This window comes from Erpetoichthys calabaricus, chromosome 9, assembly GCF_900747795.2.
Source record: "Erpetoichthys calabaricus chromosome 9, fErpCal1.3, whole genome shotgun sequence".
In the NCBI taxonomy this organism is placed as follows: Eukaryota; Metazoa; Chordata; class Cladistia; order Polypteriformes; family Polypteridae; genus Erpetoichthys; species Erpetoichthys calabaricus.
Genome location: NC_041402.2, coordinates 88,592,139 through 88,607,861, shown reverse-complemented (window position 1 = coordinate 88,607,861; position 15,723 = coordinate 88,592,139). Strand labels below are relative to the sequence as shown.

Genomic DNA, 15,723 nt, shown 5'->3' with positions numbered 1-15,723 from the left:
AGTTCCTCAAGGCTCTGGATGTTGTAGGACTGTCTTGGCTGACACACCTCTGCAACATCGCATGGACAGCAGGGACAGTGCCTCTGGATTGGCAGACCGGGGTGGTGGTCCCCCTCTTTAAGAAGGGGGATCGGAGGGTGTGTTCCAACTACAGAGGGATCACACTCCTCAGCCTCCCTGGAAAAGTCTATTCAGGGGTCCTGGAGAGGAGGGTCCGTCGGATAGTCGAGCCTCGGATTCAGGAGGAACAGTGTGGTTTTCGTCCTGGTCGCGGAACAGTGGACCAGCTCTATACCCTTAGCAGGGTCCTGGAGGGTGCATGGGAGTTTGCCCAACCAGTCTACATGTGTTTTGTGGACTTAGAAAAGGCATTCGACCGTGTCCCTCGGGGAATCCTGTGGGGGGTACTCCGAGAGTATGGGGTACCGGCCCCCCTGATAAGGGCTGTTCAGTCCCTGTACGATCGGTGCCAGAGCTTGGTCCGCATTGCCGGCAGTAAGTCGAACCCGTTTCCAGTGAGAGTTGGACTCCGCCAGGGCTGCCCTTTGTCACCGATTCTGTTCATATCTTTTATGGACAGAATTTCTAGGCGCAGCCAGGGTGTTGAGGGGGTCCAGTTTGGTGGGCTCAGGATTGGGTCACTGCTTTTTGCAGATGATGTTCTCCTGTTTGCTTCATCAGGCCGTGATCTTCAGCTCTCTCTGGATCCGTTCGCAGCCGAGTGTGAAGCGGCTGGGATGAGAATCAGCACCTCCAAATCCGAGACCATGGTCCTCAGCCGGAAAAGGGTGGAGTGCCCTCTCAGGGTTGGTAGCGAGATCCTGCCCCAAGTGGAGGAGTTCAAGTATCTCGGGGTCTTGTTCACGAGTGAGGGAAGAATGGAGCGTGAGATCGACAGGCGGATCGGTGCGGCATCCGCAGTAATGCGGGCATTGCATTGGTCTGTCGTGGTGAAAAAGGAGCTGAGCCGCAAGGCGAAGCTCTCAATTTACCAGTCGATCTATGTTCCTACCCTCACCTATGGTCATGAGCTATGGGTAGTGACCGAAAGAACGAGATCGCGAATACAAGCGGCTGAAATGAGTTTCCTCCGCAGGGTGTCTGGGCTTTCCCTTAAAGATAGGGTGAGAAGCTCAGTCATCCGGGAGGGGCTCAGAGTAGAGCCGCTGCTCCTCCGCATCGAGAGGAGTCAGATGAGGTGGCTCGGGCATCTGATCAGGATGCCTCCTGGACGCCTCCCTGGTGAGGTGTTCCAGGCACGTCCAACCGGGAGGAGGCCCCGGGGAAGACCTAGGACACACTGGAGGGACTATGTCTCTCGACTGGCCTGGGAACGCCTTGGGATTCTCCCGGAAGAGCTAGAAGAAGTGGCCGGGGAGAGGGAAGTCTGGGCATCTCTGCTCAAGCTGCTGCCCCCGCGACCCGACCTCGGATAAGCGGGAGACAATGGATGGATGGATGGATGCATCGCTTTTTTTTTTTTTTTTTACTTTTGTGTTTGTCTGTGTATGTAAGCTGCCTTTACTATGTTCCATGTGTGTTGTGGGTGGTCCCCAGTGGGCAGTGCTACCAGCTAATCACTGCCAGGACCTGCCCACCATTCTGTAAATCCTGCTGGTTAATTGTGAATGCACTCTGGAGTTGGTGAGTTATTTTGTTTATGCCTTTTGCATCTTTTGGAATTTTGACCCCCTTGCAGTTGTTTTTCGACTACTCTATTTGGATTCTGTATTGGCACTGTGTTCAGATGACCTTTGTTACAGGCAATCCCATTTTACCTTTGTGCTCCACAGAGCTCCATTGCGATTGGAATATCTTGTGAAAATTAATCTTTTATTTTATAAAGATTTGGTGCTTGCCTGGGTTTGACAGTGATATCCCCCTCTAGTGGGCAATAGATAGATATTGGAAGTTTTTGGAACTACATGCCTTGGAACTCGTTTAGTGATTGGGACTTTTAGTTCATGACATTTGCTTGAGCGAGGGGAAAAAACTATTTATATAATTTTAGCACAAGTTTGCAACATACATTGTGACACAAATGAAAGGGTCTTACAACAGTCTGAAGGTCTTTGTTGAGTACAAATGTTATTCATGTGACATCAAATTTACTCCAGGAAGTTACTTCAAACAGATCTCAGCACATTTACTAAAAAAATAAAAACATTATTAATGGGCATTGAATGGAGTACCAGTCCACAAACAGGTAAACCTTTCTTTCTAAAAGGATTTGTTTTGTATTTTTAAGTTAGTGTGTCACCTCATTATAAAATCAGTTGTATGGTGTGGCAGATGGCTGAAGCCCTTGCCTGGCTGGGATGCCTTCGTAATGGAAAGTGTCGGAGAAAGCATGTTCAGGGCATTATCTCTTCCAAATCGCTAGATTTCAGCCCCCCTAGGTTGTTACAGTGCCACAGATTCTCACAGGGCCCTCATGGAGTTGGAGTTTGGTGGCTCAGCACTTTTGAGTTCCAGGAATGCCACTACTAGGGGGTACTGCAGACACTGGAAGTCCTCCTGGGAGCAACATAATAGAAGCCATCTCTAGGAGCCAGGATCTGGAGGAAAATGGACAAAGATTGCTGGAGGAAGGAGGAGGCAAAGAGAGACAAAAGAAAAGAAAAGTATTGTGTGCTGCTTTATTGCTGTGGTTTATTGCACTGTGCTGAGGGGAACACTTACTGGAAGAGTTTCCCTGGACAAAGTAAATCTGTGAGTTGCTGGATGTGTGCCTGTGTCTGTCTGTGTTGGGGAGCTGGACCGCCCCCTTCAGGCCAAAATGGTTATTTATTATTCTTTTTTTTTATCAACTTTTGGTACATTTGCTGAGATTACTGTTCTTGTATGCCTGTTTAAATCCAGTAGTTCATCACAAAGCCTCCCATGATTAGGTGTCTTGAGGAGCAGTAGCTAATACATTCTCATGTTTTCATTTGCCACCACTCTTCCTTCTGGAGCTAAATCAAGATTAAATAGCCATCTATTTCTAATAAACAAGTCCCAAATTTCTACAATATTCTGCAGTATTGTAATGCTGATGTATATTTGTCCAAATACTGGTGTGCTCAGCTTTGTCCAAAATGGATCCTCAGCTCCTCTTTGCCATTCATGGTTATACCTTCTTTGAGTGTGGAGAGGACTTTTGGATGTCTCAAGTAGCAGCTGGCAACATTTTTAAATTGACTCACGTCGTAGTCATGATTGAGGAAAGATCGGCAGTTGACTAGAAATGTAAACAAGAGCACATTAAAAAAAAATATAGGCATCAAAGTCAAAATTCAACACATGTCAAATCTTTTGGTAAATCGTAGTTAATGAGTGAAGCCACTGTTACAAAAGACGACTAAATAAAGTGAAAGACTGAGCAAAAAATCTGGAGCTGTTAAATACACCATAAGGTAACCACAGGAGCTAAATAACTGAAAGGATGCAGTAAGGCCAGGGAAGAAAACTGCATGTCTCTGTAATTTTTAGCAATTGATTATTTTGACACTTTTATGTTATTCCCTTGACCAAAGTGGCTGTGTTTCTTGCATGACAAAATAACATTTTAAGAAAGGGAAATGTGGATTCTTCTAAAGCAAGGTGTTCACTTTATGGTTTGTCACCATCTCGCCATAATGGGGCCTTTATGTGCCAAATGTTCAACACTAATTGAGTGGGCTCAAACCCTCAGTGAGAACATACAGTAAATTAAAGTGAAGCAGAATCCAAACGAAGGCAGTGAGGGTGCAACCACATTACACTTCTTCTGATTTTATTAATCATGGAGATCATTTATAGTCCAGTGTTGTGATTTAGATATTGTGAAGAATGAAACTTAGCAGCAATGAGGCAAATCTGGGTGACATCCCTAAGAATAAGGGACCACCGAGACAACCAGTTTTCTTAATTTCATTAATTTCCGGCTTCAATTGTTGACCTTACATACCCTGATTATATCAAATATTCTAGATGTAGTGATGGCAGCACACTTTGGTTTTCTATTCATTTGAATTTATTTTTTGAAATGTCTAAACCACAGTGTTTTAATCTTGACGTTATTCATGGAGTGTCTGCAATTTTTAGCCATAGATCCTTTTGGCAGCCCTCTGACTTTTTTATTCCTTTGACCAAAGTGCTAATGCTTCTGGCCATAACGTTTTAGGTTATTTTAGATATAAAACAAATTAAAAAAAGAAACAGACCAAGACAAACAAAAAAGGCAAATGAGTGCAGAGGGTTAGTTATCTTTAGTGGACCTGTAACAGCATCATCAATACCTAAAACTGCAATGTGTTTGAAAGTGCTTAAAAGATTAAGGTTAGGGTCACTTTAAATAATAATATGTATCACAGGAAAGGTGATCTCGACTGAGTAAGCGTGTCTTTTCTACTTATGACCCATTCATTGTGTTCGGGATGGACTTAACTCCAGGTCCCTGTGTGCAATTAGGCAAAACATTCATCCAGAAAAGTATACTTTTTTTTTTTTGGCCATCTGGCTCTTAAATGGAATAATTCTGGACACACAGCCAATCAAAGCAGAATGTGAGCTGATGACGTTCCCCATATAGCTGTGCTCCCTCACTATTTGCCTACTTTAGTTAACAGTGCACAAAGTCCAAATACAAGCATCTCTTTAGCACCAGTTTTAAATAGAAACTGGTAAATGCCAGAGTCTGCGGCTCAGAATGGGTTGGAAGCAGTGGTCTCCTTCTCCTCCTCAATGTTGTTTGGGTCTCTCCATCTTTAAAATGGACTCCGTTGTTTCTAGGCATACTTCTGAATCACTAGAATTTGGTTTCCTTTCACGGCCTTGCTCTCCTTTGGTTCGTGTCCAGGAGGGAGAGCGCAGGTATCCTCCACGAGGGATGGGAGGCTGGTGGAGTGCTGAAATAAACATGAAAATTATTAGTTCAATTAGCAGCTGTACTGAAACTAGATAAATTCAGAAAAGATTCTCAATATTCATCCATCAATCTATTCATTTTCTGTCTCCATTTTTACAAGTTGTCAGATACTTTATTAATATCGAGGTGAAGCTGCTGTCTGTCTTTGGCAGACACGCAGAAATACAAGCATATTGAAAGAGTCACGCATATTAATAAATAAAACATATTCTTATTTTATTAAAAATCAACATGTTAAATGGCATAGGATATGTTATAACATCTAAAGCAGGGGTCATCAAATTGATTTAATCTCAGTCAAATTCTCCCAGAGAAAAGACCCCATCCTAAGTGACAACACATCTCACACACTTTAACAGGTACACCCCCTTACTGAATCCTGGACACTCTCATCCAATCACCTTTTCATTCACGTCTCGCACCCAATTCTGCCAAATTGATATCTATACGTGTTGAGGAAGCATTGGGCATATTTTGCACTGAATTCATTTTGGTGTTGTTATCATTCCAGGTGAGCAAGCTTAATCATTTAAATTCATATTTTTTTCACCTGAAAATCTACACTGGTTGTATCCAGTAATGGGACTTTTGGTGATAAGCACATGTGGCGGACAGCTGGCACTCCTACCTGGCCAGGACGCCTTTGTGATGGAAGGACAGGGGGAGAAAAGCATCCTCAGGGCATTATCTCCCCCTGATCGCTAGATGGCAGCCCCCTGGGTTGCTGCAACTCCCTGGATTCTCACAGGGCACGCTTGGACTTGGTAGTTTGGTGACTCAGCCCTGCTGGGTTCCAGGCAGAGCCCTGCTTCATCGGGCGCCCACCTTACCCGGGAGTGCTTCCTGACCAAGCCTATGGGACACAGGAAGTACTCCCGGGTATTAAGTAAAAGGAGCCAGCTGCGGGTGGGAGAAGACGAAGCTAGCTGCAGGAGGAACGGAGGCAGAGAGAAGGAGAGTGATGAAGGGAAAAACAGGAAGAAAAAAAGAAGACAAAGTGCTGTGTGCTTTTATTCCTGTGTGTTGTACTGTGCATTGGTGTTGTTGGAAACTGTTGGGAAAGAGTTTCCCACAAATAAAAGTGTGTGTGTGGATGAACTTGTGCCTGTGACAGCCTGTATCTGGTTTGGGGATCTGGAATGCCCCCTACAAGAAACATTTAAAATTCAAATTGCAAATTAGCCACCACAATGAGTTAACTAGCAAAATATCCATCCATCCATTTTCTAAACCCACTTTAAACTGATCAGGGTCATGGAGGAGCTGGCGCTTATTGAGAGTCACCACTTCAGTGTTGAGTGAACTGAAGTTTGTCTTTATAATGTCATCACACATTTACTAACTTAATTCAACAAAAAAGAAAAACAAGTGCTTCCATCCTAGTTATAGGATATGGTTAGGCATAATAAAACCTTCACTGATGCAGATGTATTGAAAGAGAATTTCTTTGGTGTTTTATCCACGCTTTCCAGTGGTAACCTTATTGAATCTTTGAAACGGGCACCACTGTCAGCTGCAGTCTTTTAATGTTTTGTTCATGTCTTGGTAGATACTTTCCAAAGCTGGATGATAGACTGTGTCAGTCATATCTCTAGTCATTGGTTAATCGAAAGATAACACAGACATTGCACAACTACACAGGATATAAAGACTCTATGCACAAAAAACAAAATGAAACCAAGAATAATCCTATCAGATCTTATTCCACCTTTATTGGTAAATTGCAATCTATATAAAGAATGTGAAAACAAACTTGTTTAGTGAAAAAAGGAAAAAAAATCCTACAAAAACCTGGTTGCATTTGTGTGCACAGCCTTAAATAATCAAGGATATGGCTGCGTTCAGAATCAACCAATCCAAAATGACTGTCTCACTAAAGTAGTAGTTAGTATACACCTGACATCAGTTAAAGTGGTTCTGATTGAGCTCAAATAAAGTTTGACTGTTCCTGTGAGATTATTCTGATATCCTCTTGGTTTCAACATACTCCAAAATCCATGTTCCACAAAGAGCTTTTAAAACATGAACAGGGTCACGACAGGGGTAAAAAAAAGTACCCAAAGCAATAAACATCCCATAGAGCACAGTGAAGACTCATCAACAAGTGGAGAAAATATGGCTCAGCAGTGACCATACCAAGTTCAGGACGTCTCTCCAAGATTGATGAGAAGACAAGGAGAAAACTGGTTAGGGAGGCCACCAAGAGGCATACAGCAACATTAAAGTAGCTGCAGGATTTCCTGGCAATTACCGGTTATTCCCATATGTGAAAACAATCAGTCGTATTCTTTATATGTCTGGTTTGTGGGATAGGGTAGCAAGACACAAAGAAAAACACCCAACAATGGATAAATTTTGCAAAAAGGTATATCCAGTCTCCCACAACAATGTGGAAAAATGTATTATGGTCTGATGAGACCAAGGTTGAACTATTTGGCTATAATTCCAAAAGGTATATTTGGTTCAAAAATAACACAGCACATCATCAAAAGAACACCATACCCACAGTGAAGCATGGTGGAGGCAGCGTCATGCAATGGGGTTGCTTTTCTTCAGTTGGAACTGGGGCTTTAGTCAAGGTGGATAGAATCATGAAGAGCTCCAAGTATCAGTCTATTTTGGTGCAAAACCTTCAAGCATTTGCTAGGAAGCTGAAGATGAAGAGGAATTTCACCTTTCAGCATGACAATAGCCCAAAGCTTAAATCAAAATCAACAAAGCAATGCCTTCATGAAAAGAGGATCAGTGTTCTAGAATGGCCCAGACTTTAATCCAACTGAAAATCTGTGAAGTGACTTGAAAAGAGCTGTGTACAGGAGATACCCTCATAATTTGACAGATCTGGAAATTTTTTGCAAGGAGAAGTGGGCAAAAATCACCAAGTCCAGATGTGCCAAACTGATAGACTTAAACCAAAAAAGACTGCGTGAGTAGTAAAATCAAAAAGGTGCTTCAACTTAGTTTTAGTTTAGTGAGTGTGCACAATAATGCAGCCAGGTTTTTTTAGGATTTGTTTTCCTCTTTCTCTAATCAGTTTCTGATTTGTTTTCACCTTCTTTCTATAGATTGCAATTTTGCAATGAAGGTGGAATAAGTTCTGACAGGATTTCTCTTGGTTTCATTTTTTTACCACATAAAGCCTGCCATTTTGGCAGGGGGTGTGTAGACTTTTTATATGCACTGTATGTGTATATAATGGTGAAGAATTCAGAGGGAAACAGCAGACATGTGCCACTTTCAAGGCATTTGTTCCTCTTTGCTTTTGAGTGCTAGGTGCTGGATTTATAATTGAAGCAGCAATTGTGGAGTGATTATTTCATTATCTTGTAATTGTAAGATAATGACTCTTGAATTTAAAGTGGAAACTATGGAGTGAATTATTTCATTTTGTTATGAATTCTAACATGAAGTCTGCAATTGACCCTTTCAAACTCTGCACATGCCTGATGTTTATAGATTCTATGTGATTTTAAAATAGCTGAAAAATTGTGGATCACTTGCCACCAGAGGAAAAAGAATCATATGCAGGTTGCTAATTGAAGAAGTTGGATACAATGGCGACTGGTAAGAACAAAGTCTGATAGCGTTCCCTGGGAGAATGTAGCTGAATCAGCATTGTACTAAAGGTCCGTGACTAGAGTGCCATGCATATGATGTAAGTCATTGTCAACGACAATCCACAGCTTAACCAACATTGTTCTTCTTTGTTACTTCTTCCAAAGAGTCCATACTTGTCTGCAGATGAGAGCTAGCCTTCCTTGCTAAGTCTGCTTTCATCCTCAGTTTTCGAGCTTCTTCCCCAACATACCACAACATAAAAGAGCACTTAAAGATCATATTCATAACACTAGTTTGGGGAAGGTCTGATGACTTCTTGAGGGTAGGCTGTACCAACATGTCACCCATCTCATATACAATATATTGCTTATTATTTTTTCCTTAAAATACTTAATAAATAAAATATACAATAAACTTTGTAGAAATTGTTTTGTATTTTTGTGCAGATAATCAGTTATTATTACACCGCATCTCTCAAAGGAAAACCACTATATACTGTAACTTCCAGCACATTTCTCTGATCTGCAACATAAACAACTCATGATTTTTTTGATGGTTAGGCTAATAAGTCAGTCAAATGGACTAACTACTGATATTTAAAAAATATGGGATGATTAGAGCATATTGATTTAAAATCCTCTGATCAGTATCGAAATGTTGATCCTTTCATCCATAGACTACCTCAGTTTTGGAAAATAAACACTTCTATGATCCTTATTATTTTAACTGTTACTGCTGTTATTATTAGTAGCATTGTCAAATGTACATAGTATGTTAAAATTCTTTCTTGTACATCCAGCCAACTAGGAGCATATCACCACAACAATATATTAAAATCAATTGCTTTGTTTTATTTAATAGGAAACAAGTCATAAGGTGGAAGGTATTGTAACTTATTCTTCCCAAGCTCAAAATGTTTTTGTTGCAAGAATATAAAATCTTGTTAAAATGGTATAACAAATGCCTGATTTTGAGGCTAGACTAATAATGCAAATAGTAGTAGTGCTATTAATATTCATATTCCTTTGCTAAGCATTTCCCCAGAATACTCATTTATGCAACAAAAAAACTAAACCCTTTTTAAGACTGTCTAGGGGCAGGAAAGCGTTTTCATTTTTACTCTAATATTTCAAAATCATCTTCTTAATAACTGCACTGAGGCCTTCTTCATTTCATGCTATAAACCTTAACTCTCCATTTCGTTTTGCAGTTCTCTTCTTTCAGGGTATGTTTTGTAAATTAAAGCTGACTTTATCATAGTGTAATGGGTGTACAAGCTCCCCAGAGATGTACAGCAGAATCAATTTACTAGCAAGTCGAATGCCATTAACTTCAAAGTTTATGTCTGTTGCTACTCCTGCATACTGGAGCACTGTTATAAAAGAATTATCTGTATTAAGTTGCAACATAATGGTACCCCCAGCCTAGTACACAATTGAATCTGTATAAATTGTATTATTATACACATTTGTGCGTACATTTACATAAATATTCAAAAGAATGTTAATCTGACCTTTTTGAGGAAATCATATTAGAGGGACATTTAAAATTTGCGGTGCCAATCGGCAGAAGTCTGCTATCTCACCAGAGAGGATACTTGCCCTTAAGGAAACCTTCAAAATGGCTCATTGAAGTTTGTAGTGCTGTTGTGAATGGCCTAGGAGATAAAACAGGAAACCAAAGTGGCGAGCTATAGAATGTAACTGATAGAGGAAGCGAGAATGAAACAGAGGAGCTCACACTATCCTAGGTCTGGAGGGTATCAATGAGATCTAATCTAGTCGTTGAAGTGCCTCCCCCTGTGTTAATTTACTTTATGTATTGTTACAATTCATTTCACTTTCAAGGGAAATCCCTGTTGGTAGCAATTAGAAAATCAGAAATAAATCAAGGAAATTCAGTTGCCTCAAAAAAGTTCTAGTTTTTTTCTTTTCTTTCTCAGGAGTGGACCAGAAGCATATGCAGACAGTCACGCTCCAGTAGAAACCTAAAGTCCTTAGGGGGTTGCCCTGCCCAAAAAGGGGAATATACTTTGTGATCACATGACCTCAGGCCACCCTAAAGGAGGAACTTCAGAGAAACAAGTCCATTCATTTCTGGAGCCCCAAAGGCCAAAGATGGACAAGTAAGTATGTAATGTAAAGTAATGTGACATACCCAGTTGTTCTGCCTTAGCAGAGAGAAATTTAATTAAAGGACTAGGAAATGTAACATGATCAAATAGAAGTAATGTACAGTGATCAAAACAATAAAGTCAATTTGTTCTTTCAGCAAGCCAGAAATGTAGACAAGAATAAGAACTGTAGTGTACCGTTTAGAAATAGGTGATATATTTATTTACTAAGCTAAACAAGGAGAAGCACATAAACTAGCAGGCAAAACCCTAATAAGAGACAAGAATCAAACTCGAAAAAACAGGTGTGGTCACTAGAGGGTGCTGCAGCTACTCAAACCCAGAACAGAAATGCACTCACTCAGTCAAAAGGCTTCAATAAAAGTGATTTTATTAAATTCAATACCTTATACAGGCTTCAATACTCCTTTCACAGACTTTATTCCACAATAAATCCTCAATCTCTCCTCCAGGCAAGCTTTGTCCACCTCTTACCAACTCAGCTTGCCTGGATGAGGCCGGATGGCTCCTTTTTTCTCATGACCTGGGAATACTTCCTATTTCCAATGATTACAGCCTGGCAGCACTTTTGGTTCAGGCGGAACTTCCTTTGAGGTGTGCACCTTTCTAATTGAGCTATCTGGTGGCATCAACACACCCTGACAGGGTTGTTCTCCAAGACTATATTTCCCAAAGTACCCTGCAGGATTATGAGTGGGAGCTGCCACCTAGCATACTGTGGGAATAAACAGTCCCCAGAGACGTACCTTCCCTGTCGTTCCATTTTATCCTGGCCTGGTAAAGGTACTGAAAATGCATCCAGCCAGAGTGTCTGTCCAGATAAGGAACCTTCTTCTTTCTTGGTTGGGATGCTCATCCATCCACCTGGCACCTCCTGTCCTAGTTGGGATGCCAGTATGTCCTGTTTGGCACTTACACAGGCAAAGAGGTCAAACCAAACAAAACTTGTGAGAATTGCAATAAAAAGATTCAAGTATTTTTTTGAGGATGTTTGTCTTCCTTCGAATGAAACTTAAAATTGAGGTCCTGACTCTCTGTGGTCATAAAAGATCCTTGATGTCCTTCATAATGTGTATGGTGTATCCCGATGTCCTGCTAAATTGTCCACCATGGCCTAGTCATTCTGGCCCCATGATCATCCCGTCTCTAATTGGTTAACTATCTCTCACCCCTTTACCACCTAATAGCTTATGTGTCGTGAGTGTACTGTCGCAAAAGTGCTGCCATTGCCTTATTTAGGTGGATACTGCACAATTAATGTAAAGTACATTAAGTAGTCAGAAAAGCTCTATATAAATGTAAAGAATTATTATTATCATTATCTACAGATTGGATAATGAAAGGAAACCTCAAATTGGTGGTGGATCTAAGAAAGGATAAAACAAACATCATTATCTACAGATTGGATAATGAAAGGAAACCTCAAATTGGTGGTGGATCTAAGAAAGGATAAAACAAACAAATAGTTGTCAAGATGTTAGAAAATACCAAATGAATTCACGTGATTGCTAATCATGACATGTGGGATGAAAAGAAAATTGAAAGGCACAGCAAAACGCACATAAAGTCTTCTATTTATTCAAACATGAATGCCTAAATGGTGCAAAATATGACCATTTTTAGGATTGCTCTGAAGACGTCACAGCACCGGCTTAGACAGGTAGCACACTGTTTGCCAGAAAAAGGTACAGGTGCGACTTTCTTTGACACGCCCAATTGGTCCCACGGCGAGATCAACTACAGTTGGCAAGTCTGACATACTCAATGACTAGAAGTCTCTTCATGTGACATAGGCATTACAGACCTTCTCTTCTGTTCTAGGCGTTGGTCTTGTCACATCTGGATTACTTCAATGCACATTTAGTAGGAGGACCCATATGTGTCTTCAAGTCGCTGTAGATTGTCCAAAATGCAGCAGCCCGTCTTGTATTCATCCATCCAAGATGGGCTCATGTCATTAATCTCTTCAGGTCACTACATTGAGTTCCTGTAGCAACACAAATTAAGTTTAAATCCTTAATGTTTGCTTAGAGTGTTCAGTGGGTCATTTTTTGTGTATAAGGTGACATTAGTGAGATGCTATGTTCCAACTCAGGTCTGCCAGAGAACAGCATCTTGTGATGCCACTTCTGCATGGCATCAAATCTCAATCTAAACTCTTTTCATATATAGCTCCTAGTTATTGGAACGAGCTGCCCACCTCCATCCGAATTGCTGACTCCCTCAGTGAGCTTAAGAAGAAATAAAAACCCTTTTGTTCTGTGAATATCTGTCAGATTATTAATGAGTGTTTTTGCTTTGTGGATATCTGTCACATTGTTATTTGATAATTTTTTGTTATGCTAGCATTATAGCTCTTGTGGTGATCAACTTTTGCAACCTATCCAGCTACACTTGTTCAAAACAGTCCTTAGACTGAAGTTATTCGATTATGTTGACCTCCATTTTAAGTTGCTTTGGATAACAGTGTCTGCTAATCAAATAAAATAAGTCTAATTATCTATTCAGCCCAAATAGATGGAATTATTAGCATGATCAATCTGCACTGATTATTGCCTTGTTTTATTGGTTATAGTATAATATAGGCTATAATGTAGACTAAAGTAGGTAACATAAAATTAATTAACAACATACCATGTCTACTTTGGAGGAAGTGTGAGTGTGGGATAAGGAATCGAGTAATTCCACTCTGCTTCATCGGCTCTTTAGCTGCTTGGACATGTTCAGCAACTGCACCGTACTGTTTCAGGTTTGATATTCCTCCATGGATGACCGAAAACGCTTGACGGAAAGTGTATTCATCATCAGGGACATGGCTGGCCCTATGACATTCTGTTCTTCCATTTAAACCTATTCCACGACATCCTCTTACATTTCACTGGCAGACTTACAGTACATAAACAAACATTACTGAATGTAAGTGTTTTGTTCTGGACATTTCTGTCCATACTGTGCAATGTGACTCTTTTTTTTTTTTTTTTTTTTAAACCACCAATGTGTGAATGCAGCATAATGGCAAGGATGATGCTGATGCACAATGTCGCACTGCCCACACAGCCTGTTTGTCTGCAGTGTTAGTGAAACACGAAAATGAAACTCATTCACTCCACATGTATAACTGGGTTAATTTTAATTATTCTTTTGTTATTGTCTACACGTTAAAGAGCTAATGTATATGAAATGATGTGATACAGTATCTGCCAAAAATGACAAAGAGTACATGATGTGTTTCACTCTAACTGGAGCTCATCAGGTGTATGCACCTTTGTTACCCCTTGCAGGGATCGAACCGCTTACATTGTGCAATGGCAGATGGTTTGTTTACTTGACAGGGTGAAGATTGGAATATTACATTCATAGGTCTGAATCACAATCTGATTATTTGGATGGTTACCTACCAGGTAACGCTTGTGGTTGGTCGGCCAGTTGGCAAACATCATCCACCCATCCATTGTCCAACCCGCTATATCCTAACACAGGGTTATGGGGGTCTGCTGGAGCCTATGCCAGCCAGCACTGGGCGCAAGGCAGGAACAAACCACGGGGAGGGCGCCAGCCCACCGCAGCGGCAAATATCAATGTGTAGGAAAATATGGGACAAACTGCATCCCTTATTGATTTAGTATGGTATGCAGCATTTCATGTTCCAGTTCAGGATGCTTCTGTATTATAAGGATTGAGTGATGACTCTTCTGGTATGTGTGATCATGCAACAGTGACCCGCTACTTAATAGATTTGGATTAATTTGGTGCTGCTTTGTTACATGTGAATTGGTCAAATTAACCGGATTAAATTAATGCATTTAGGAGTTGCATCAAAAAATGTAATTGTAACCCAAACTCAAGAACATATTCATTCTACTCACCAGTGCATTACAGCTACTCAAGAATTGATTATTTTTTTTATAGATAATAACTTCCTGCCTACAATTAAATCATGCAAATACGACACAATTGTTATCTCCGACCATGCCCCTCTAGTCTTGGAGCTAAAATCATTAAGCCCCTCACACTCACCTCGCAGATGGCGCCTTAACCCTCTTCTACTGGCAGACGAGAACTGCACAGAATTTACTGTATATCCAAACAAATCAGTTTCTTCCTAGAGACAAACACGCCCACAGAGGTTTCCGCAGGAACACTCTGGGAAACTCTAAAGGCCTTCTTAAGAGGACAGATTATTTCATTTGTTTCCCACAGAAATAAATTAGAAACCAAGAAAATATCAGAGCTAAGAAGCGAAATTACTAGAATAGATGAAGAACAAGCCAGGCATCCAAGCGAAGCTCTCCACAGGAAAAGGCAGGCCCTGCATATAGAACTTAACATCTTAACTAAAGAAACTGAACAACTTATTTATAAGTCTAGACATTTTTACTATGAACACGGAGAAAAAGCTAATAAGCTTTTAGCTCAACAAATTCACAAACAAGAAGTTCGCAATGCAATACCAGTAATTACCAACACGAATGGAGAAGAAATTATAGACCATAAAAATATTATGCACACATTTAGAGATTATTATAAATCCTTATATTCTACTGAGCTCAAAGAAGACAATCTAATGCATTTCTGGATACATTAGGGGTGGGGTTTGATTTGTCTTTAATTTGTTTGGTTATAAATTGATTTATTTGTATGGAATGATTACAATAAAAATTAATATAATATATTAAAAAAAATGTAATTATAGACATTTTTAACGCATTAATCACACGCTTTACTGGTGATTAATCAGCAGCCCTAGAAAATAACAAATCCTGGCTGTTACATAACAAAAGGTGAATGACAGCACAATGAAGTTGAGACTGTGGATTGCTGCCTATATGATGTGCTTGAAAAAGTGACTACATTTGGCACAGTGCATAGAACCTGTCCACACATATGATGAGGGTTTCCTGTGTCAGCAAGTATAAGGACTGACAGTAGACTGAATTTCTGTCTTCATACCACTAACACTTATTTTGTACGCAACTCACTTCATCTTTTAATTTCCTGACTCTTGGATGTAGAATGCACTAATTGCTGTTATCCCTCCTCTTTTGCATGCCCCATCTCCTAATTGCCTTTTTTGCATTTCCTCACAATGTGTATGGGAAGAACACACAATAAGAAGTCCTCATGAGGCCTGATAAACTGA

General features: G+C 40.4%; 1 protein-coding gene across 1 annotated transcript in view; it reads right to left on the bottom strand.

Moving 5' to 3' along the window:
• Positions 1-4,213: 4,213 nt before the first annotated feature.
• The window catches only part of dbndd1 (dysbindin domain containing 1), a 119,744-nt gene continuing 108,234 nt past the window's right edge, over positions 4,214-15,723 (bottom strand). Inside the window, exon 4 of the mRNA XM_028809846.2 lies at positions 4,214-4,871. Within this exon, the coding sequence (XP_028665679.1) occupies positions 4,705-4,871 (167 nt within the window). The 3' untranslated portion in view covers positions 4,214-4,704. The remainder of the gene's footprint in view (positions 4,872-15,723) is intronic.